At 36.3% G+C, this 23,396-nt stretch overlaps 1 protein-coding gene across 11 annotated transcripts in view; it reads right to left on the bottom strand.

The window, feature by feature from the left end:
- The window catches only part of NAALADL2 (N-acetylated alpha-linked acidic dipeptidase like 2), a 1,279,597-nt gene that overhangs the window by 443,330 nt on the left and 812,871 nt on the right, over positions 1-23,396 (bottom strand). For all 11 annotated transcript variants that reach the window (XM_070242641.1, XM_070242639.1, XM_070242642.1 and 8 more), the window contains one exon: positions 20,931-21,081. In XM_070242641.1, coding sequence (XP_070098742.1) covers positions 20,931-21,081 — 151 coding nt within the window. The remainder of the gene's footprint in view (positions 1-20,930; positions 21,082-23,396) is intronic.

The following is a 23,396-nucleotide window of genomic DNA, read 5'->3' as shown; positions in this document are numbered from 1 at the left end:
GCAAAAGAGAGTGCAAATTTAGAGAGACTGTACAGCCTACTCCTCTCTGGCCTTGTTTACCCCCCTGAGGTAAATCACTTGGCCAACACTGCACTGAAAAATATGGCCTAGGAGAGCTGTATTTCATCACCGTCTACCCCATTATATTCAAATAACGATTTTACAGAAGTCCTAATTCTATCACAGTTACTTTCATGTTATAAAATTTGCAGCATTTCTTTTACGTTTGACAAGCGAAAATTTGCATTTCTTCTATGTCTTATAAAAAACCACTTAAAAGTTTTGAGTTCTATTGACCACAATGATTCCCATCCTATGTTTTGTTCCGGTTTAGAGAAGAGAAAATAAAATGATTAGAGATTTAGTGGGGATTGTGAATATCAGAGACCAAACACTTGAAACTCTCAAAAGGCTAAAAATAATTGTCCACGTAATTTAACTGCAGACTGTTAAGTAGTGATGTTTTGAGGTTACCTTTCTTTCAGAAAGTGACACAACTCTTTGCTGAAATATGATTTCAGTGTTCCGATTTTAACACATTTCTTTATTAGTTTTGAGTCTTTTTCTCCCCAAGAGAATTTTATCCCCCAAATTATATTCTCCTTCTTTTATCTCTGAACACAGGGTCTATCTGGTTAGGTAATGGATATCTGAGGAAAGGAACTCTTAATCTGGTATCCATAAGTCTGTAAGGGGGTTTATCCAAAGATATTTTTTCTAGGGGATCCATGAATCCTCTGAAATTATAGGCAATTTTTTAAAGTATGTTTTTGTGTACGATTCTTCGGAAAGATGACACATTTCTCAAAGCTGTCAGCTCCTCAGGTAATGACTGCCACTTATTTTTTGTGCCCATTCTCATTAATAACAGTCACTCTTTTGTTCAGGAACAGTATGTCCACAGTATCAAGCCAGACACTGTAAGGAATTAAAGACAAATATAAGACATTACTCACAGACAGGTATTTAATCGTGCAACTGAAAAGACAAGTCTTCTACTTCATTTTTATACAGAACAGAGTGCATTCGTGACCTCCAAGATCCCTTCCAGTGCTAGAACTCTAAAATTGTGAATCATTATTCACACACAGCGGTGAAGTCAGAGAGAGAGAAAAATAAACAATGCAGGACCTTCACACCTTTTCACAGTGCAGTCAGCCAATTGAACCTCACAGTTCCAAGCTGGAAGACACCTAAAGCGGGATCACCCAGTCCAACCCCTTCATGCTCACAGGCTGTCTGTCTTTTGATTAGTGCTTGTAGTCAATGTGTGATGTGACTGTCACTATGTGCAACATTGACTCCGAGGTTTAACTTTGTCCTCCTGGAGTCTGCTGAAAAACGCCTTTGAACTGTGTGCCGGCCCAGCTGCCAGCGTGGTTGTGCCCCACTCCTCTGGGTTCCTCTGTACTGCCAGAGGCTGTACTCGAGGCTGTGTTTCAGTGACACTTTCAAACTCCTCCTGCCCTGTTTCTAATTATCACACTTCAACTCTGTAGAACACCAGCGCGGTGACTGTGCTGCCTTCCCTCCTCACTGCAGTGCCTCGTCTAGCTCAGCCCAGCCAAGGTCATGACTCACGCGCTTCCTTGAGTGTGGCTCCCTCTTCGCCTCAGTTGACTGGACAGTGCCCGGGAGGTTCAGCCCCAGAGAAGGTATAGGACTCATCCAAACTTTAAGTCGAACCCAAGGCAGTCTTGCACTCCTGTCTACATTTTAGTGACTGGGATTTGCCTGGAACTTGAAACTCTTTATACAAGGTCCAGAAACTCAGTCCCTGGATTTTGTATTGTTCCTCTGCCTCTCTCAAATTGATAACCTGCCCAGCACCTCTGTTACTATAAAACTGGGGGCCTGTTATAGTTTTCATCACCCCAATCCTGAGGTTGCCCCAGACTCCCAGCTTTTCACCATCTGCAACTACTGCCTTTTCTCCGTACCTTCCCAAGTGACAATATAGAGCTATTGTCTTTAGCAGGCCGTTAAAGAAGGTTTGGAATCACACACAAAAAGGCAACATTCTAAAATTTAATATTAACCATCACTACCCTTAAAAATCAATCAGATCCTGGGGCTGGCCCGGCGGCATACTGGTTAAGTTTGTATGCTCCGCTTCTGCAGCCCAGGGTTTGCAGGTTTTCATCTTGGGTGCAGACCCAGCACCCCTTATCAAGCCAATCTGTGGTGGCATCCCATATAAAATTGAGGAATGTTGGCACAGATGTTAGCTCAGTGACAATCTTCCTCAAGCAAAAAGAGGAAGATTGGCAACAGATGTTAGCTCAGGGTCACTCTTCCTCACAATAAATAAATAAATAAATAAATAAATCTGATCTTTCCCATCACAGGGACTTTCTTTCAGGTCATATCCTCCCTTAGGGTCAACTGAGCACAAGTGAATGTCCCACCTCTCTTCTTTTAAAAACCTTTCTTCCTTTTCTAGCTTACACTACAGAACCACACTCCTTACATAGTTTTTATGTATCTAGAAACTCATTTATAAGCTTTACTAGTGCAGAAGTTGTGAAAATCTAGTTTCTTCTCTGAGGGATCAGGATTAATTTATTAGGCAGGGTTCTACACCCTTCTGTCATCAGAGCTGATGCCAGGACTAGGCTGCTAGGCTCTTCCTCGTTATATTAACTTTTCCAGGTGATAACGTCATCAAGTCATAAGCCAAAAAAAGCTACTTAGACCAAATCAGGAACAGAAACTAGTGAGCTAACATAGTAATTGTTGAATTCAGTGTTTTTTGCTTTTCTTTTGGAAGATGATGAAAATAGGGTCATGCTGAAATCGTATCTCTTGTCTCTGAACTTTTTATGATAAAGTCTAAGCTGTTTTTACAATTTTTTCTGGTGTGAGTTTGCTAGGGCTGCTATAACAAAGTACCATGGGCTGGGTAGCTTAAACAGCAGAAAGTTATGTCTTCATGGTTCTGGAGGCTGGAAGGCTAAGATCAAGATATCTGCAAGGTTTGTTCCTTCTTCTCTCCTCGGCTTGTAGAAGGTCATCTTCTCCCTGTGTCCTCACAGGGTCTTCTCTCTGCATCTGTTTGTGTTCTAATCTCCTCTTCTTAGAAGAACACTCATTATATTGGGATTGGGGTCCACCCTAATGCCCTGATTTTAACTTAATTACTTCTTTAAAGGCCATCTTTCCAAATACAGTCTGAGGTACTGGGGGTTAGTACTTCAACATATGAATTTTGGGGGCACACAATTCAGCCCATAGCACCTCTTGACTGAATACCACCTGGATTCCACGGTCAAACACATTGGGCAATCTTAGTTTTAATCTAAATAGAGTCACCATACTACTCAGTAAACGCCTGTCATGTAGTGATTCATAGCAAACTCTTTTACTCCCAAAAGTGTCCTGGTTGGCTGTGTGTCACATAGTTACCCTAGTCTAAAGAAAATTCCTTGGTTTTGTCCAGTTTTTCCCAAGCGTACTAGAAGCCATCTCAGGAATACCAGACACCACTCTGAGTAAGGTTACTGCATAGTAAACTGGCCTGTGCCTACTCGGTTTAATATTCATCATGGATTCCAAAGCTTTCTTAGAATATTGAAATGACTGAGACTTTCAAGTTATCATGCTAACAGCTTAAGTGTGTTTGTGGAGCAGGCGAAAATTTCAATGAGGTGTATTCTAGAAATAATTGCCTAAAGCACATTATCTTCTTGGCCTATTGCTTGAAAATGTGCACATCTGTATTATCTTAAACTGTCACCTTATCATTTTTCTTGGGATAAAATTGCATTTTCTAGTCTGTCACTGAAATGGGAAAAAAATCACCTGAGGGACTGGTTAGAGAAGGCTGTTTAAGAGTTTTGCTCAAATTTGTGTTTTAAAAAACAGATTTTTGAATATGGTTAGCAATGAACTGGAACAGATCACGCTGAGTAAAAGATAGGATGGGATACACTGATTTTCCAGACTCCAGACTACACCAAAAATTCAATTATAAATCTAATTACAACTTGAATTGTTAAACAATCAACCAGGTTATTTTCTGCTGCTGAGTGTTCTGCTTCCTGCTGACACATAAGCAGGTGCACCTGCAGGTGTTAACTTTGCCATCCCCATGTGACCCAATCAGCCCTCCCCTTTTCTACCTTCTTCACTACTTTTTACACTGTATCTTAAGCTACAGAATCTGCCAAAGCTGAGGTACAAACCGTACATCTCTAAGTAGGGGCATAAAACTGGAGAAGGATTTGTGGCAGGGAGGGGAAGGGGCAGGTGCTACAGGCCAGCAATCCCACAGTGTGTTTGACTGAATAATAGTCCCTCCAGATGCTCCTCTAAAAATGAGCTCCATGGTCAAATAAACTTGGGAGGTCTTCCAGGTACCGTGCTTTTGGAATTTTGAAAAAAACATTTCAATAATAGTAGGTTTAAAAGTTCTACTGTAAAGAAATCTGTGTAGCTTAGTTTAACCCTCCATTGCCTTAACAAATTTACTGAATATACTTTTGTGACTGTTATCAAGTCCAAAGCCTGAGGAATTAACTAGAAGAGTAGAGAGAAAAGGTAAGCAAGGCTTTTAGGAGCTACTGTGCCTAATAGAGAGCCAGGAGGGTATTCAATAATCATAGAGGAGCATATGTGTGTAAGTCACAATCTTTGTGCATAAAAAGGTGGCAGCACTTCATGTTACTCAGGTGTCAAGGAAGGAAAGTTCATTTCCTGACCTGTTTCCACCAGACAGAGCAAATTTTACATGTACAAGAGGTATCAAAGCCTGGCGTTTGACTTATTACAAAAGCAATCTATGTTTATATTCCTCAAAAGTCTAACACTGAGATGGTTAGCTCTCAAAAAACATAATATTGCAAAGATTTAATTTTTCAATTCTTATTGAAAAATTTAGGCGTAAGTGGCTGTTGGTAGGCAAAACAAAAGTAGAACACATTTTTTTCATCCAGGATGCATTTCTCAAGTGAAATTGTAGGGGACTGAAATTTATAATGCCAGCAGTCTGAAGCAAATGCAATAACACTTTCAAGTAGCATTATAAGATTTATTTTTGCATACCTAAAATTCAAAAACTCTTCAGAGAATACTGGAAATGGAAAACATTTACTGTAGGAGTATTCAACTATGTTTTGGTTCAAGACTAAACTGCAGAAGAATTCATGAAGCATACTCAACATGTGGTTCTTAGAGCCTGCCTTGTAGATAGATTTTAAATAATTCAAATGGTAAAAAAGTCAATCTTTGATTCTCCAAGATTATATATAGAAAGAGTCTTATGGAGTATCTAAAACAGTATATAATGACCAAATTTTGCATAAAATTACGTTATTTTAGACATTTACTCTGTAGCACTCAGTCAATAGAACTTTCCTTAATGACGGAAATGCTCTATAATAGCCACATGCAGCTATTGAGCACGTGAAATGTGGCCAGTTGACTGAATTTTTAATTTTATTTAGTTTTAGTTATTTTAAAATTATATAGCCATATATGGCTAGTGGCATATACAGTGAAACTCTAGCCCTTCTAACTTCTGACGAAGAATGGAGTTAAAGCCAAATTTCTGTGGTAGACATAGTGATGCCCTGTCCAGACGTTCCATTGTGATGTTCCATTCTGTCAAGAGAGAACTTGTTACCCCTGCTGTTGTGAGTGTTATCAGCAGACAATCACCAGCTGTTAAGCTTTCAGGGTTTGCCTTAGACACAGAGAATCACTTCAGCCAATCTGCCACCCTTCTTGGGGAGGTACACATCCAAAGACTGATTTTGGAAGAGGCATAAAGGCCTGGCCATTTGGTCCACTAATGGACAATTCTGATAGAGTAAATATTCATGGCGGTTGGACTGTTTTGCAGTTCCACAATTCCCTCTGCCCAATCCTGTTAGTGCTCCCTCTTTCCCACAGGTGTTGCTCTCTAATAAAAATCCTGCCAACTAAACTCTCTCTTAGTACCTGCTTCTGGAGAACCCAACCATCAGCACTCTCTAAGAACTAACATGGGAGATTTTTAGAATAACTGCTAAATGAAGGAAAAAAAACCTTTAAGTATAAATGAGTATTTATAGTATGCTACATTTTACGTAAAATTGAAGGGGAAATAAGGAAATATACATGTATCTGCTTATTTTCTATGAAAATAAACACAGAAAAGACAAATATGGAATGTGGAATGAGTGAACTGGCATGGGAGAATTGAGAGGGGAAAATAGTTACTTCTTTGAGTATCCATTTTAGTATAATTTTGATTTTGGGAACCACGTTATATTTTATACTAAAATAAATCAATAAGAACAGGAAAAAAACAATTAAAATGAAACATAAATAGAAACAAATGAACTTAAATATTTTTCAATAAATAACAACTACACTAAAGAGGTGGAAATAAAGAACTAACCCAAGTAAATTTTGATCACAGTATTTTTACTACATATCCTTGGTTCAAAGACAAGAACTGAATATACGCATTTGTATTTATACGTGTGTTTATGTATATATACATATATTTATATATACACGCACAAAGAAGAGAAGTTCCTTGTACTATTCTTGCAACTTGTCTTTAACCTTAAATTATATTGAAATTTAAAAATAACAAAATTAACTAAGAAAATAAATTGATACTTATTTCCATCGCTGCTTTTTGGAAATTCAGCAAGATCACATTTGTGTTCTTCTAATATCTCCATAGTTTCTCTCTACAAAGTATGTTATTTATGTAACAAGATCTCATACCTCATAGTTATTGTACTTCGCTATTTATGTATGAAGACTGATAAATAGGTAGTTTCATATCTTGATTTATTTAGCTATTTTTCCATCTGAAGTTTAGATTTACTTTATAATAAATTTGAATTGAAGCTATAAAGAAAGAATATATGTCTTTAATAGGTTTTGCAAAAGAGAGAGAAAAATACACAAAAGTCAAATGCAATATATAAATCTGACAAGCAGGAAGTCTTCATATGGATGATCAGCACAGATTATAACATCTTAGCATTTTTATAGGCGTATAATATAATTGTAAGTGAATTATTGAAAAAATATTTAGGAAACAAATGATTGTTAATTAAATTCAATATATATTATTGGCTACTACTAATTTAGGGGATCAAAAAGAGATTGCTGGAGGGACCAAGAGACTACTACGACATCGAACTAAAAAGGATCTTTTCGAATACCATGTCTTCTCAGACAAGGGAAACAAAAGAAAAAATAAACAAGTGGGAGTTCATCAGACAAAGAGCTTCTGAAAAGCAAAAGATACTAGAATCAAAACAAAGAGACAACCCACCAATTGGGAGAAAATATTTGTAAATCATATATCTGACAAACGGTTAATCTCCATAATACATAAGGAACTCACACAACTGAACAATAAAAAAATAAACAACCCAACCAAAAAATGGGCAGAGCATATGAACACACATTTTTCCAAAGAAGATATACGGATGGCCAATAAACACATGAAAAGATGTTCAACATCACTAATCATCAGGGAAATGCAAATCAAAACTACACTAAGATACCACCTTACACTTGTTAAAATGGCTATAATCACTAAGCCTAAAAATAACAAATCTTGGAGTGGGTGTGGAGAAAAGGGAACCCTCATACACTGCTAGTGGGAATGCAAACTGGTGCAGCCACTAGGGAAAACAGTATGGAGATTCCTCAAAGAACTAAAAACAGAACTACCATACAACTTAGCTATCCCACTACTGGGTATCCACCCAAACATCTTGAAATCAACAATCCAAAGTATCATATGCACTCCTATGTTCATCGCAGCACTATTCACAACAACCAAGACATGGAAACAATCCAAACGCCCATCAACTGATGATTGGATGAACAAGATGTGGTATATATATATATATATATATATATATATATATATATATATGTATACACACACACACACACACACACACACACACACACACAATGGAATACTACTCAGCCATAAAAAAGACAAATTCATCCAATTTGCAATAGCATGGAAGGACCTAGAGGGAATTATGCTAAGTGAAATAAGCCAGACTGAGAAAAACAAACACCAGATGATTTCACTCATGTGTGGAATACAAACAAGCACATAGACAAAGAAAACAGTTCAGTGGTTACCAGGGGAAGCAGGATTGAGGGTGGGCACAGGGGGTTAAGGGGAGCAATTGTGTGGTGACAGACAAGAAATAATGTACAACTGAAATCTCACATCAATGTAAACCACTATGAACTCAATAAAAAGAAAAAAAAAGAGACTACTATGAACAATTATATACCAACAAATTGAACAATCTAGAAGCAATGGATAATTCCTAGAACATACAATCTACCAGGACTAAATCATGAAGAAAGAGAAAATCTGAACTGACAAATTATTGGTAAGGAGATTCACTCAGTAATCAAAAACCTTGTGACAAAGAAAAAAGTCCAGGACCAGATAGCTTCACTGGTAAATTCTATCAAAATGTAAAGAATTAATACCAACCCTTCTCAAATTCTTCCAAAAAATAGAAGAGGAGGGAATTTCTTAACTCCTTTTATGAGGTCAGTATTATCCTGATACCAAAGCCGGACAAGGACACAACAACAAAAGAAAATCACAGGCCAAAATGCCCAATGAACAGGAATGCAAAAGTCCTTAACAAAATAGTACCAAACTGAATTCAGTAGTACGGTAAAAGCATCTTACATCATGATCAAGTGGGATTTATTCCTGGGATGAAAGGATGGTTCAATGTCCACATATCAATCACTGTGACACACCACATTAACAGAATTAAGGATATAAATCATGTGACCTATCTTAATAGAGAAAGGAAAGGCATTTGACAAAATTCAACGTCCTTTCATGATAAAAACTCTCAACAAATTGGGTACAGAAGAAAAATACCTCAACATAATAAAGGCCAGATATGAGAAGCCCATAGCTAACACCATACTCAATGGTGAAAAGCTGAATGAAAGCTTTTGCTGTAAGATCAAAGCAAGACAAGGATGCTCACTCTCTCCAGTTCTATTCAACATAGCACTGGAAGTCCTGGCCACAACAATTAGGCAAGAAAGATAAATAAAAGATATGTAAATCAGAAAGTAGGAAGTAAAAGTGTCTCTGTTGCAAAGGATATGATCTTATATATATATTTATATATAGACAACCCTAAGTACTGAACAAAAAAAACAGTTAAAATTAATAAACTAATTCAGTAAAGTTGTAGGATAGAAAACGAATATGCAAATATCAGTGGTGTTCCTATATACTAACAATGGGCTATTGGAAAGAGAAAATTAAAACAAAAGACATTGATGAAAAACAAAACAGAAAAAGACAAAATAAATGGAAAGATATCCTATGTCCTTGGATTAGAAGAAAAAATATTGTTAAAATATCCATAATACCCAAAGCAATCTACAGATTCAATATAATCCCTATAAAAATTCTAACAGCATTTTTCACAGAAATAGAACAAAAAATCCTAAAACTCATATGGAACCAAAAATAACCCCAAATAACCAAAGCAGTCTTGAGAAAGAAGAAAAGCTGGGGGCATCATACTTCCTGATATTAAACTATATTACAAAACTATAGTAATCAAAACAGTATGGTGTTGACATAAAAACAGACCCCTAGATCAATGGAACAGAATAGAGAGCCCAGAAATAAACCCACACATATATGGCCAGTTAATTTAGAATAAAGGAGCCAAGAATAACAATGGAGAAAGCATAGTTTCTTCAGTAAATGGTGTTGGGAGGACGGGACAGCCACATACAAAAGAATGAAACTGGACTTATACCACCCACAAAAATTAACTCAAAATGGATTAAAGACCTGAACATAAGACATAAAACCATACAACTACCAGAAGAAAACTTAGGGAGAAAGCCCTTTACATTGGTCTCGGCAATGATTTTTTTGATTTGACACCAAGAGCAAAGCCAACAAAAGCAAAAATAAACAAATGAGACTATATCAAATTAAAACACTTCTGCACAGCAAAAGGAACAATCAACAAAATGAAAAGGCAAGACACGGAATGGGAAAAAATATTTTCAAATCACATATCAGATAAGGGGTTAATATCTAAAATATACAAGGAACTCACACAATTCAATAGCAAAAAACCAAATAACCCAAGTGAAAAAGGGGCAAAGGACCTAAGTAGGTGTTTTTCACAAGACAACATACAGATGGCCAAGAGGTACGTGAAAAGATATTTATCACTAATCATCAGGGAAATTCATATCAAAACCACAATGAGATATCACTTTACTCCTGTTAGAGTGTCTATTATCAAAAAGTTAGGCAATAGAAATGCAGGTGAAGATGTAGAGAAAAGAGAACCCTTGGACACTGTTGGTGGGAATGTAATTTGATGCAGCCCCTATAGGAAACAGTATGGCGGTTCCTCAAAAAATTAAAACTAGAACTACCATATGATCCAGCAATCCCACTTCTATATACATATTAAAAAGCAACAAAATCATTATCTCAAGAAGACATCTTTACTGCAATGTTCCTTGCAACATTATTCAAAACAGCCAAAGTATAAAAACCACCTACCTGTCAGTGGACAGATGAATGGATAAAGACAATGTGGTATACATATACAATGGCTATTATTCAGCCTTAAAAATTAAAGGAAATCCTGCCACTTGCAATGGCATGGATGAACCAAAAGTCATTATGCTAAGTGAAATAAGACAGACAGAGACAGACAAATAATGCATAGTATCACATATGTGGAATCTAGAAAAAAAAAGTCACTCTCATAGAAACAGAGGAGAATAGTAGTTGGCAGGGGCTAGGGTGTGGCCGAAACAGGGAAAGGCTGGCAAAGGGGTACAAACTTTCATTTATAAGAAGAATAAGGTCTAAGGATCTCATGTATAACATGGGGACTACAGTTGATAATACTGTATTATATAATTGAAATTTGCCGTGAGAGTAGAACTTAAGTGTTCTTACCAAATAACAAAAGATAAATATGTGAGGTGATTGATGTACTAATTAACTCAGTGGTGGGAATTCTTCACAATTTATACATATATCAAATCATCACATTGTACACTTTAAATATATCACAATTTTATTTGTCAATTACACCTCAACAACGCTGGGGAAAAAAGATAAAAAGGAGTTCATGAGAACCTTAACTACCTTGACCTATTTGGGGAGAATTAAGTGATGAATAGAGCATCACATTTAACATGGATATAGAAAATTTTTCTGTAGCCACTATATAACTAAGTACTAATTTTCAGATTGGTTTGGCATAATATAGATTATCCATTGCCACTAACTAGAAAACAAAAGTTTAACATTTGGAAAATCATGTCCTACTTTCTGAAAGACATCAATAAAGGATATTTTTGAGTTGACTATTTATGATTGTTGATTTAGAAATCAACTTCTTAAAATACTGAGGCAATATATAAGACTTTGAGAATGCTGTCTGTACTTCTGCACTATAATTTGCTATATATTGAAAATTCATTTTTCATAACAAAGAGTGCTCATAGAAAAAGAGATTGCTACTATTTCTATGTTGCCTTTATCATTTGGTAGTGAATGTAAAAACAGACTATACTGACTTTTATAAGTTCATATCTGACATTAGTTCTATTATTGATATTTTCTCTAAGAAAGCTTTAGTTTGTCAACAGCAAAATCTCCTAACATTGTAGTTTATAGGTTCTGACCATAGCACATAAGAAAGCATGAAACGTGGCTGGGAAAAGTGAAATTAATTGTGTTGATCACCATGATTTATTATTTCTTAGGCTTATTCCTGTTCTTTTATGCTATTTCAGCTGACATTTCTGCTCAGCTACTGCCTAGTTCCTTGAAAGGGGGGATTGTACTCATGATTGTTACAACAATTTGAATCTTTGAGAAAGATAAACTGATGACCATATTTTACACAGTTTAAAACTATTAAATAGGGCCAGCCCCATGGCATAGTGGTTAAGTTCATGTGCTCTTCCTCTGTGGCCTGGGGCTCATAGGTTCAGATCCTAGGTGTGAACCTACACACTGCTCATCAAGCCATGCTGTGGAGGTGTCCCACATACAAAATAGAGGAAGATTGACACAGATGTTAGCTCAGGGCCAAACTTCCTCACACACACACACACACACACACACACACATACACACACACACACAAAAGCTATTAAATAAAAAGGTTAATAACATTAGGGAAATGACAGGTTTTGAATATATTCCACTAAAATAATTTTACGGCTGAAAAAATAAAATTCAGAGTCTTTTGTTGTTGTTGAATTTCCTCACATTCTTTGGTTAGTTCACTAATTGTTCAATTTATTTTATAATACACAATTTCCATTTTTGTAGCTAAGAGTACAAAACTGTACTGTGGAAGAGCATTGCAATTGCAGACGATTCAGTCTAAATTTGTTCTGAGGTCATATTGATACAGTCTAAACCTGTAGGCAAGCTTTATAATTTTATCACTATATGTTATATTTCACCTTCCACATTACCCTTGTCAAAATTGACTTGTGAAATGATTTTAAAATGGAGTGGGAGCCGTCTTTCCAGAGAAAGTGCTTTGCTATCTTGAACCTTGGACTGGGCCAAAATGGCAATTGCTTTATAAGCAATTGTTTGAGAAGTCAGCAGGAGAATGGACATCCTGGTCACAAAGACTGAGGATTGTGGACTTTCTGAAGATGTAGTCAATAGTTAATCAATATTTCGCCAAGACTAGCTTCTGCCTCCAAACTCCAATTAAAATTCTTTGTAATATAACTTCTCTTCTTTGCCTTTAAAAGCCCCTGACTTTTATTCCATAATGGGACGCCATTTAAGTTTCTAACTGAATCTGTGCCTCTTAAACTGGTTTCTGTTTTTGTAGGTTGACACTTTCAAGCGTATGTTGAATGTAGGGGAAAAACAAACAAAACTAAAGCTAAACTTTGTTCAGCATTAAATTTGAATCATTTGTCTGATACCACACGAAATTGTAATTCTTATCTTTATAAATCCAATTAGCCTAAGTTGCACAGTGGATGCAAAATAATACTAGTGAAATCTCCATGAGGTTAGTACTGAGACAACCTTGGATTTGAAGCTAGTCATGTTAGTCAAGTCACTTTGATTAAGCCTCAGTTTCTCTAAGGATCAGCTTACTTATCTAGAAGTGGGGCTAGTAAAAGCTGTCCAGTTGAAAGATCTAACAAGATAAGGATTAAGAAGTGCTATAAAAATGTAATACTAATTCTACTGTTGTTTCAATTCACTTCTTATATTCATTGTGATGGAAATTTACTGATAAATTGTTTTTCTTAAAGCAGTGGATTTTATCATCCTTTTAGAATCACCATAGATTTTTGTGAAAACTTTGATTCATAAACAAAAAAAACTGATTGCCTCTATTGATAGAGTATTTATTTAAAATAGAGAGCTCCTAGCACAATAAATATTAAGTAAAGAACATTCTGAGTGACTAATGTACTATATGGCACACTGATTTTCTGTGAATAATAACCACTCCAAAATGTTCTCTGAAGGTTATAATCTTAGACATTTCAAAAATCAATTGGAAAGTTCCCTGTTTGGGACCAAGAAAACTTATGTTATCAAAACTATTTTTAAAAACAAAATTTAGATTTTTGAAAGGAACAGTTTGAATTTACATGATCTACCTTTTCAATATGTTGGAAATTAAACTTTCTGAAGAAATTCACACGGCTTACCAATGAGCCACTATTTGGTTCTAAGAATCAAGTTGAACAATATTTCATGTAAATAGGGAGCCTTCAGGACACATACAAGAACCACCATTTACAGTAAAATAGTAAGAACACAGACACTTTTTATTTTTTCCCGAACAAGTGACAAGGCATTTCATGCTGTGAATATCTAACACTTTGCTTTGACAACTAGGCACATATTTATATTTTCTGCTCTTCTAGTCGGGGAACAGTTCAACATTGTCTCAGTTGATTTAGTGCCAACTCAAGTCAGTCTTTCAACATTTGTCCAGGTAACTGGACCAAGGACACCTGGTGAAGACTTGTCACAAATTACAGTGATATTCTTTGTTCTTTGAATGGTTTTGGTTGGCAGAGGTGATGCTGAACAGACAGTAGGTAAACACAGATCCACTGAATTGTAACACTGGGAATATTAAATAAACTGTGTCGTTTGAGACAATTGAATAGAGTAAAACCACTGAAAGGAGTTTCTTCTCCAGAATTTAAAACATAGAAAAAAAGCAACAGGATTACAACCGATAGAGAGGAACATAGACACAAAGCTTTAAATCAGGATGGATGTCAGGTAACAGGGTATAAGGAGAATTAACTCTACGTCAAGAGAAAAGAAATATCTCGGGTTTCAATTAATTCGTAGTCCATAGATTAGCCAGGAGATGGTACTAAAATTAAGATCAACTCTGTAGCGTACAGAGATTTCAGAAGATAAATTATTAAAGAAGGTATATGGAAATAAAAAGGATTTCTAAATCCTAATACTATTTCTAGATTTTCAGATGTCAGACAAACTTGATGCTTAGAAATTGGGGTGGGATTTTCTTTTCCACATTTCAACATGGACGAAATGAAATACTCTTTAAAAATATCCATTTCTCACTTCCCTTTTTTGTTTTTTTTCAAGAAGATTAGCCCTGAGGTAACATCCATGCCCATCTTCCTCTACTTTATATGTGGGACACCCTCCACAGCATGGCTTGACAAGCATCACGTAGGTCCACACCTGGGATGTGAACCAGCAACCCTGGGCCACCGAAGCAGAATGTGTGAACTTAACCACCGCACCACCACGCTGGCCCCTCACTTCCCTATTTTTATGCTCACCTTATAGCTTTTTTGATTCCCTCTTTGTTTTGAGCCTTACGCTATGTAACCAACTAACGATTTTAAGCCAATTACATTTTTGATTGTAACTGATCACTGGTGTCATCATTTTGACCAGTTACTGTAAATGTCAGTTCTTATACCCCACTTACCTGAGTCCCTTGCCGATGTGATCAAGTTTCTTGTGCTTCAAGGCGGAGAACAGAATTGTGCTATATGAACCCTAAATTATCTAATTATCTACCCCCAATCTAATTATCTAATCATCCACCCCCAATCCTCTTCTTTTTGCTGAGGAAGATTGGCCCTGAGCTAACATCCATGCCTATCTTCCTCTACTTTATGTGTGGGACGCCTGCCACAGCATGGCTTGATAAGTGGTGCATAATTATCTAAATTATCTAGGGAATGAAGTTTGCTTGGACCATAGTTTAATGTAGTTAAAACACTTGTAGCAAGTTGGTGGAAGCAGTTACAATAGAGTCTAATATTTTGAATATTTCATCTTTGATATTTGATAAACTATCAAAGGAGTTAAGAGAATAGATTAGACATCTGATATCCTAATATCTTAAATTACATTTTAAAACTTCTTGAATCAGTGGAATTTCTGCTATTTTGAGTGGTAGAAGAGATGAGACAGAGTTGACAGAAGCATTTAAGAAGCACTATGTGAGTAAGTGTTTATACAATTTTCTTAAAGAAGTTTTAATTAGGTTAATTAAAATCAGGGTATAGCCCAGGATCAGAATGGTCAGACAAGCAGTCATGTTAAGAGAACAAGTTATTCAGTGAATAAATATTCACTGAAAGCCTATTGAGTACAAAAATTGGGTTGAGGATCCAGAACACATATGTTCCTCAGCCCTGATGGATGTGGAGGCAGCAAATATGAAAGGCAGCACTATAAGATGCTAAAAGCACAGTACCATGAGGTCACAAAGTTTAGGTCAGTAGCCCTGGTGGTCCAAATAAGATGTGGTAGATGAATAGTAAAGCTTCTCTAGCTCAGTGGTTCTCAAAATTGAGTTGTATCAGAATCACCTGGAACATTTATTTGACCACAGATAGTTGGGCCCCTCCCCTCAGAGTTCCTATTGAAGTCTGAGGTGGAGCTCATCACTGTGCATCTCCTCACTGACAATCCTGTGAGATATATCTTAGTATAATCCTTCCTTTGCTTAATTAACAAGCTAAATGAATCTAAAGGCTTGTTCTTGTTAAAAGAATGATAAAAAATTATTTTCTATGTTGTAGGGGCAAATATTATTTAAATTTTTTTTACTATTTTCTCTGATTCTATAATAATCAAGAACTAGTATTTGGATATGCAATGAGACTTACACAGCAGAACTACCTTATAGAAAGTTCCTGTGCCTTATTTGGACAATCCATGTGGATCATGTACTGTGAAAGAGTGCATTGACATTCTTGTTTTAAAAAACACCTACTTGAATCAATACAAAAATTGTGGTATACTTCCGAACAATAAAAGGGAACAAACTACTGATACCTGCAACCTTGAAAAAATATCATAGACATTATTCTGAGCAAAAGAACCTGCAAACAATAGAATAAATACTTCACATTTCCATTTTTATGAAGTTCTACAATATTGTACTGTGAAAAAAGTGAGACTGGTGGTTAGCTAGAGCTGGTGATGGGGAATGACTGAACCAACTCAGAGAAATTGTGGAGGTGATGGAAATGTTTTATAGCTAAATGGGCATGGAGATTACATGGGTGTAACTTTTTGTCAGTTAAGATTTGTGCATTTCAATTTACGTAAATTTTGTCTGGAAAAATAAGTGGTGCTGGGCTGGCCTAGTGGCATAGCAGTTAAGTTCGCACACTCTGTTTCAGCGGCCTGGAGTTTGCCAGTGTGGTTCCCCAGCAGAGACCTACGTACCACTTATCAAGCCATGCTGTGGCAGGCATCCCACACATAAAGTAGAGAAAGATGGGCACGGATGTTAGCTGAGGGCCAATCTTCCTCAGCAAAAAGAAGAGGATTGGGGGTGGATGATAGCTCAGATCTAATCTTCCTCAAAAGACAAAAAAAATTAAAAAGAAAATAAGCAGTGCTGTGGACTGTGAGGGGATGTACAGACCAAAAACTGGCAGAATGTAACTAGTTGATTAAACTGGTTTAGGCATACGGAGGGTTCATTATGCTATTCTTTTATTTTGTATATATTAAAAAAAAAAAAAATTGGGGCTGGCCCAAGGTCTAGTGATTAAGTTCAGCATGCTCCACTTTGGTCACTCAGGTTTGGGTCTGGGCCGTGTACCTACACCACTCATTTATGGCCATCTTCTGGCAGTGACCCACATATACAATAGAGGAAGACTGGCATAGATGTTAGCTCAGGGTGAATCTTCCTCAAGCAAAAAGGGGAAGGTTGGCAATAGATGTTAGCTCAGGGCAAATTTTCTTCAGCAAAAAAATATATATATACTAAAAAACACCTTCTTTGATTTTTGTTATTCTAAGCTACTTCCTAAGAACTTAATCATTCATAGATTAGTTAATGAAACGGAGTTCCTAAAAGAGGCAGTTTTATATTAATTCCTCTAATAATCATTTAACTGACAGTATTTTAGGGCATTAAGTAAGATATTGTTGTTCACTATAAATAAATTATTATTTGTAGTTTTTATTTCCAATTCACAACCTGCCTTCTCCTGCTCTCTCTCCCCTCAAAAATCGAGGAGGGCTGCATTATTTATAAAAAAAAATGTAAATGAAACCATAAGACACAGAGATTTTGAGATAATTTTAGGAAAGAGGGATAAATGAATCAGAGACCAGGGGTATAAATCACTGTAGTTAATCCGAGCTTCTTATCAACCAGGGCAAAAAAAGAAATACAATGGGTTGTAGCTTTTCCTTTTCTGTGTATTGTATAGAGATTCATACGTAAAAAAAGATCCTCTCCCTATGCCCCACTCCAGCATTATATTTTAAAGGAATTTTTCATATAAGTCCTCGATAAGTACATGAGTAATATAGTAAATAATGCCACTTACTGCACTGGTATTTTGTCATTGAATCTAAGAAGTCTGACAAATTTTTGCCCAAAATGGTTAGTCATTTCATCTTTGTTTGAGAATGTAGGCAGCAAGTACGATTATTCATATTAAAGCTTAGTACCTGAGGGTTACTTTAAATATTCAATAAGAACATGATCAACCTTCTACCTTTTTCCCAACACAGATACAGATGAAAAGAAGTTAATCTTGTTAATTTGCTGTTTTTTTTGTTTAACCTGAAGGGTGACTCAAGGGTCACAAATATTTACAAGTTGGTTTTGCAGAAGAAAATGAATGCCTTCAAGGAAGTTAGGATCACTAGATGACCAGCCCCCAGCTGCCATTGATGCCCAGAAGACAGATTGCCCAAGGGCATATCTGGAGTGAAAAGAACACAGATTTCCCCTTTGTTTCTCTGAAACTCCTCTTCCCAAGCCCCTTAACTCTGTAAAATCCCCTACTCTCTTCTTTTGTTAAGGTGGATTTGAGAGAACCTAGCCTCCTGCCTCCTTATTTTTGCCAGTTTGAATAAAATTTTCTCCATCTCCAAGCACTGATGTCTTAGTGATTGGCTTATTGCACATGTGGCATGAACCTGAGGTTAAGAGGCTCAGTATCAATATCATAAAAATGCTTCTTTAAAAAGTCTTCTAAAGGAATGATGTAAATGAAAAACATCATCATTTGGCAAATACCACAGCAATAATTGTAAGAGACAAGAATCATTGATGGATGCTAAAATATATGGGGAAAAGTATGATAAGAAGGAGGATGTTTATATAGTCTCATAGTATATCTCTACAAGATATTCATTAATTGCAAAGGAAAAAACCAGTACCTTTATAGTGGAGAAAACTGACAGACACAACCATAACCAAGGGATCAAAGATAGCACCATGAGAAATGAGACGTATCTACAATATGTACCCCTCATATAATGCACTGAGAAGGATACAACAGCTCTTCTGCAGTATTCCTGCCAAAAATGTAATCATGAGAAAATATTGGATGAGCTCAATTGAGGAACATCCTACAAAATAAACTTTCAGTAATTTTTAAATGTCAAAGCTGGGCCAGCCCAGTGGCACAGCTGTTAAGTTCTCATGTTCCGCTTCTCAGCGGCCCACGATTCGCTGGTTCGGATCCTGGGTGCAAACATGGCACCACATGACACGCCATGCTGTGGTAGGCATCCCACATATAAAGTAGAGGAAGATGGGCACGGATGTTAGCTCAGGGCCAGGCTTCCTCAGCAAAAAAGAGGAGGACTGGCAGTAGTTAGCTCAGGGCTAATCTTCCTCAAAAAAAAAAAAGTCAAAACAATAAAAGAAACACTGAGGAATTCTTCTATATTAGACAGGATTAAGGAGACAAGGCAACTAAATGCAGTATGGAACTCTGTTTTTGATGCTGGACCAAGAAAAAAAAAGTAGAAAATTGGGGAAATTTGAATAAAGTCTGTAACTAATTCATGGCATTGTATCAATGTTAATTTTATGGCTTTGATAATTATACTATGTTATGTAAGATGTTGATATTAAAAGATTCTGATATAAAGGTATACAGATTCTCTATATATTTGCAATTTTTGTGTGTGTTGAAATTATTCCAAAATAAAAAAAGAAAAGACAAAACAGCATTCTGAAACTGCTCAAGACTCTGGTTAACATTTTGCTAGGTATGACTGAATTCTACATTTATGAAATGACCTGAGCCAAAAAAACTTAAGAGTAGATGTTGCCAACTGGGCAACTTACCAACTTAAGCAGAGTGTTCATACAGTACCTGCTTTTCAGTAGCATTGATTTGCCACAAAGAATTAACTACCACATGCAACCTCCTGAAGCTGAAGCCTTACAATCCGAGTCAGAGCATTTGCAAATGAGAGAGCTGGACTGATATTTTGGTGATGAGGTGAATTGTAGATGGACACCTACTAATTTTAATTTCAAAATTATAATAATGAGACAGTGGACTACACAAAGCACAAATAAATGAGATACCAGAGAAAATTCTTACATCAGTTATTAAAGGGGTACTTTAAAAGACAAAGCAGTAAACAGTAGACCCAATAAAATTCAAAAGTTATAACTCATATTTGACTCAATTTAATTCCTTCTTGGAAAAGTTTAATTGATTCGTAAAGTTAGTATATAAAGGACAGCTGGACTTGAGTAAAATAACTAGTAAAGTCTTTTGTGATATTTTGTACAAAGCAAGGAAAAATATTGCCAGAAAACATGGATAATTACATGAATTGTTTTGTAGTTTAATTACTGACTGAAGTGTCATGGTTAATGGTTAGTATCACCCTGGAAGAGGGTCCAAAGAGCTTTTTCTTCAGCCAAATCTATGTAAACAGAATATTTGTCAATGACACATTGTACAGAAATTCAATGATGCAGTGAGCCCCTGCCAAATCGTAGTTGTCTTCTCTCTGCCACATGGGCCCCTCTATCATGAACACAGCTTACTGGGAAAGAGAAAGATGTCTGACGCAAAAATGGCTATCTCTGTTCTGCCAGTGGCTGGCCAAACCAATGAGATCCCTTCTTTTAGGGAGCCGGACAATTTGATCATATTAACTCTCTTCTTATCCAGCATCATTTCCCACTATTTTAGTCACCTAACTTGACCACGTGAACCCTTAGATTCTGGACTTAAAGTTATTACAGCTCCCCCAAAGCAGCAGACATTTCATGCTTCTAGGTATTTGTACATGCTTTACACCTACATGGAGAGCCCATCTCACATGGTGTTAATTTATCTTATCAATCAATAATAACACATAAAATATGGTTTCTCTCTGTTCACAATACTGCTATTTATTGAGACAAAAATATATTATAGACTTTTTAAAATGTTTTATTCCAACAAATGGGTAGTCTAAAATTTTAAGATAAAAAAATCACTTTTAAATTATAAAAAAAAATTCACTTTTAAAATAAGGAGTGGTAAGAATTCTTCGACTTTACTATTCTTTGATTAACTTTGGTACACGTACTTATAAACTGCCACCTTGTAATGTTTATAACAATAATAAAGATTAACAACAAACTTACCAACACTTGGATAACCAGGCGTAGAAGGGTCTCCTCCTGGATTCAGTGATACCATGAAGGTATCATAGCTAAGATTAGTAGTCTTTGGTAAATCACAAGGATCAATATACAGAAGAACACCTCCAAATCCAGCCTTTTCCAATAACGAAAGCTAAAAGAAGGGAACAAACTATTAAAAATATTATCATATGCATTAAAAGTTCATATACTGCCATTTCATGAATGTGACTAAGATAAAATGTCTCTGTTTTTCTGAGTTTTTTTCTTTTAAAATAAGCAGACTTTTCAGATTTTCCAACTTTCAAGCCCAGTCAGAGTTATTCTACTGGCCTTTTCCCGTTTTGCCTTTGTCAACAATACTCAAGCAGCATTCCTACAACGTCTATATTTGATTTCCAGCTGCCTGCATATGGAATTTCTCCCTCTTTCTTTTTTCAGTTGTTCAAGAAGATCTGGAGTTGCCACTTTCATGAGATAAGGGTCTACCACCAACAAAGTTCTGCTGTAAAAGGAGAGCTGTTCAAGCCACTGTTATGTCCTTCCCTAGAGTAGAAGTCACTGGAGCATTTTGATATATTTCCTCCAGGGCTGAGCCTGCCATACCAATTGCTAAAACGTTGAAATGCTTTCACATTGTTTGGCAAATAGGCACTGTCCTGACCCTCCTGAAGGCCCCCACTATACCCCTGGATGTCCCGGCCAGACCTCCCAGATAAAGCAACTGATGGACTATCAGAACCAAGTGGCCTCCTTCTGAATGCTTAGTTTCTGCTCTGTTTCTGTCCTTAAACATTTTGAAAGTAGCCCCTGATTACCTCCTTTGAGACACATTTAATATAAAGATTCCACTCTGTTCTTAGTAATTACACCATACATAAATATGGTGGGGCAGATGCAACATTTCCTAATTCACAAAAAGTGCCATATGAGCAAGTGGCTTCTCCGTTCAGAATCAATTCCCTCACATGTGCAAACTAGTTTTTAGGGCATAGAAACTACGAGCTGTGCCAAGGAAACGAGTGATAAAAAGGAGTAAGAATTCAGAGAAAACATAGATGAGAGCAGGCAAGAGAGGGAATAACCATGCATAGACTCCATGTCCAGCTGTGCTCCTTTCACTTGGACTGGGTGAGATTTTCCTTCCTTTCTTTGAGAGTGCTTCTGTTACTTGCAAATAAATCAATTCATAACCAAGACAAGTGACAAGGCATTAGACTGGGAGATGGTACTGGATTTTGGTACCAACCCTGACACTAAATAGCTATGGGACAACTCAGTCTTTTCAAACCTTGGTTTCACCATTCCTAGAATGCAAGGAGTGAACAACATTATCTTCAAACCTCCTTTCTGTTCTAAATGAACAACCCGTGAAGTCTAATCTTATGATTTAGAAAATGTCTATGGAGACATATTTATTCTACTTTTAAATGTATTACCACACATAAAATTTGCTTTAAAACTATTGATTAGGAATATTCTCTCCAAAAATAACACAATTTCTGTGATTAAGAAAGAGTTTTCAAATAGTTTTGATGTGGTTTCTCACAACATATATTTTTAATTTTGCATTAAGCTTTTATTAGAGACGAAATAAGGCAAACTGAAATACTTAGAATCTATACATTAAAACTCTTCTGAGTAATTGAATTATTCCTTTCTTTCTTTTCAAGTCTAATTTAATAGTACACTGTGAAGTGATAATTGCATCTTTCAAAACTATTTTACAGTGTTTACACCCTAAAATATATTGTATAAATGTGACAATTGCAATAAATGATGCAGGGTTGAATGAATACTATTTTAATGCAGCTATCAACATTCTGCTTGTATTGGGAATATTTCTACCCCTATAAGTACTTCAACTAGGATTTTATTTCTAGGAGAGAAGATAAATATTGCTTAAATTTACTGTGCATGCTTATTCAAAATGCCCGTCAGTGATAATTACTAATACCTCTATAGTTAAGGATTCCTCCTTCTCAAAAAAAAAAAAAAAAAAAATCACATTATGTTTCCATGAAAATAGAAATCCTTCAACAAGCCTCCTACTCACACGCCTCCCACCCTCTTTTATTTGGCTCAAAGAACCACTGCCGGCTGAACCAACACGATCCTTGCCCAACTTTTCACGAATGCTAAAATCTCAGCATGACAGAGGTGCCTGAGACAGCCGCTAGATTAGTAACCAAGAAATAGTCCACAGTCATCCTGAGACGTTTTTGGCCTCCACACACAGTCAGTCAACACCCTTCAAGGTATGTCATGGCTCCACCAACAAAAAGGACATCATTTGAAGCATTTAGTGCCCCCAGTCCCCAAAATGAAATTTATTTTACTTTTTATCCCTAGGAATTAAAAAGGATTTCGTGGGTAACTATAACAGCACTAGAGTGTGACCTGTTTGAAGACAGAAAACTTATAGCTTCATTTTATATCCCCAGTCTCTAAATATATGCCTAGCACCAA

Source organism: Equus caballus, chromosome 19, assembly GCF_041296265.1.
Source record: "Equus caballus isolate H_3958 breed thoroughbred chromosome 19, TB-T2T, whole genome shotgun sequence".
In the NCBI taxonomy this organism is placed as follows: Eukaryota; Metazoa; Chordata; class Mammalia; order Perissodactyla; family Equidae; genus Equus; species Equus caballus.
The sequence above is the reverse complement of the archived record's forward strand: the minus strand, read 5'-3'. Positions and strand labels throughout refer to the sequence as shown.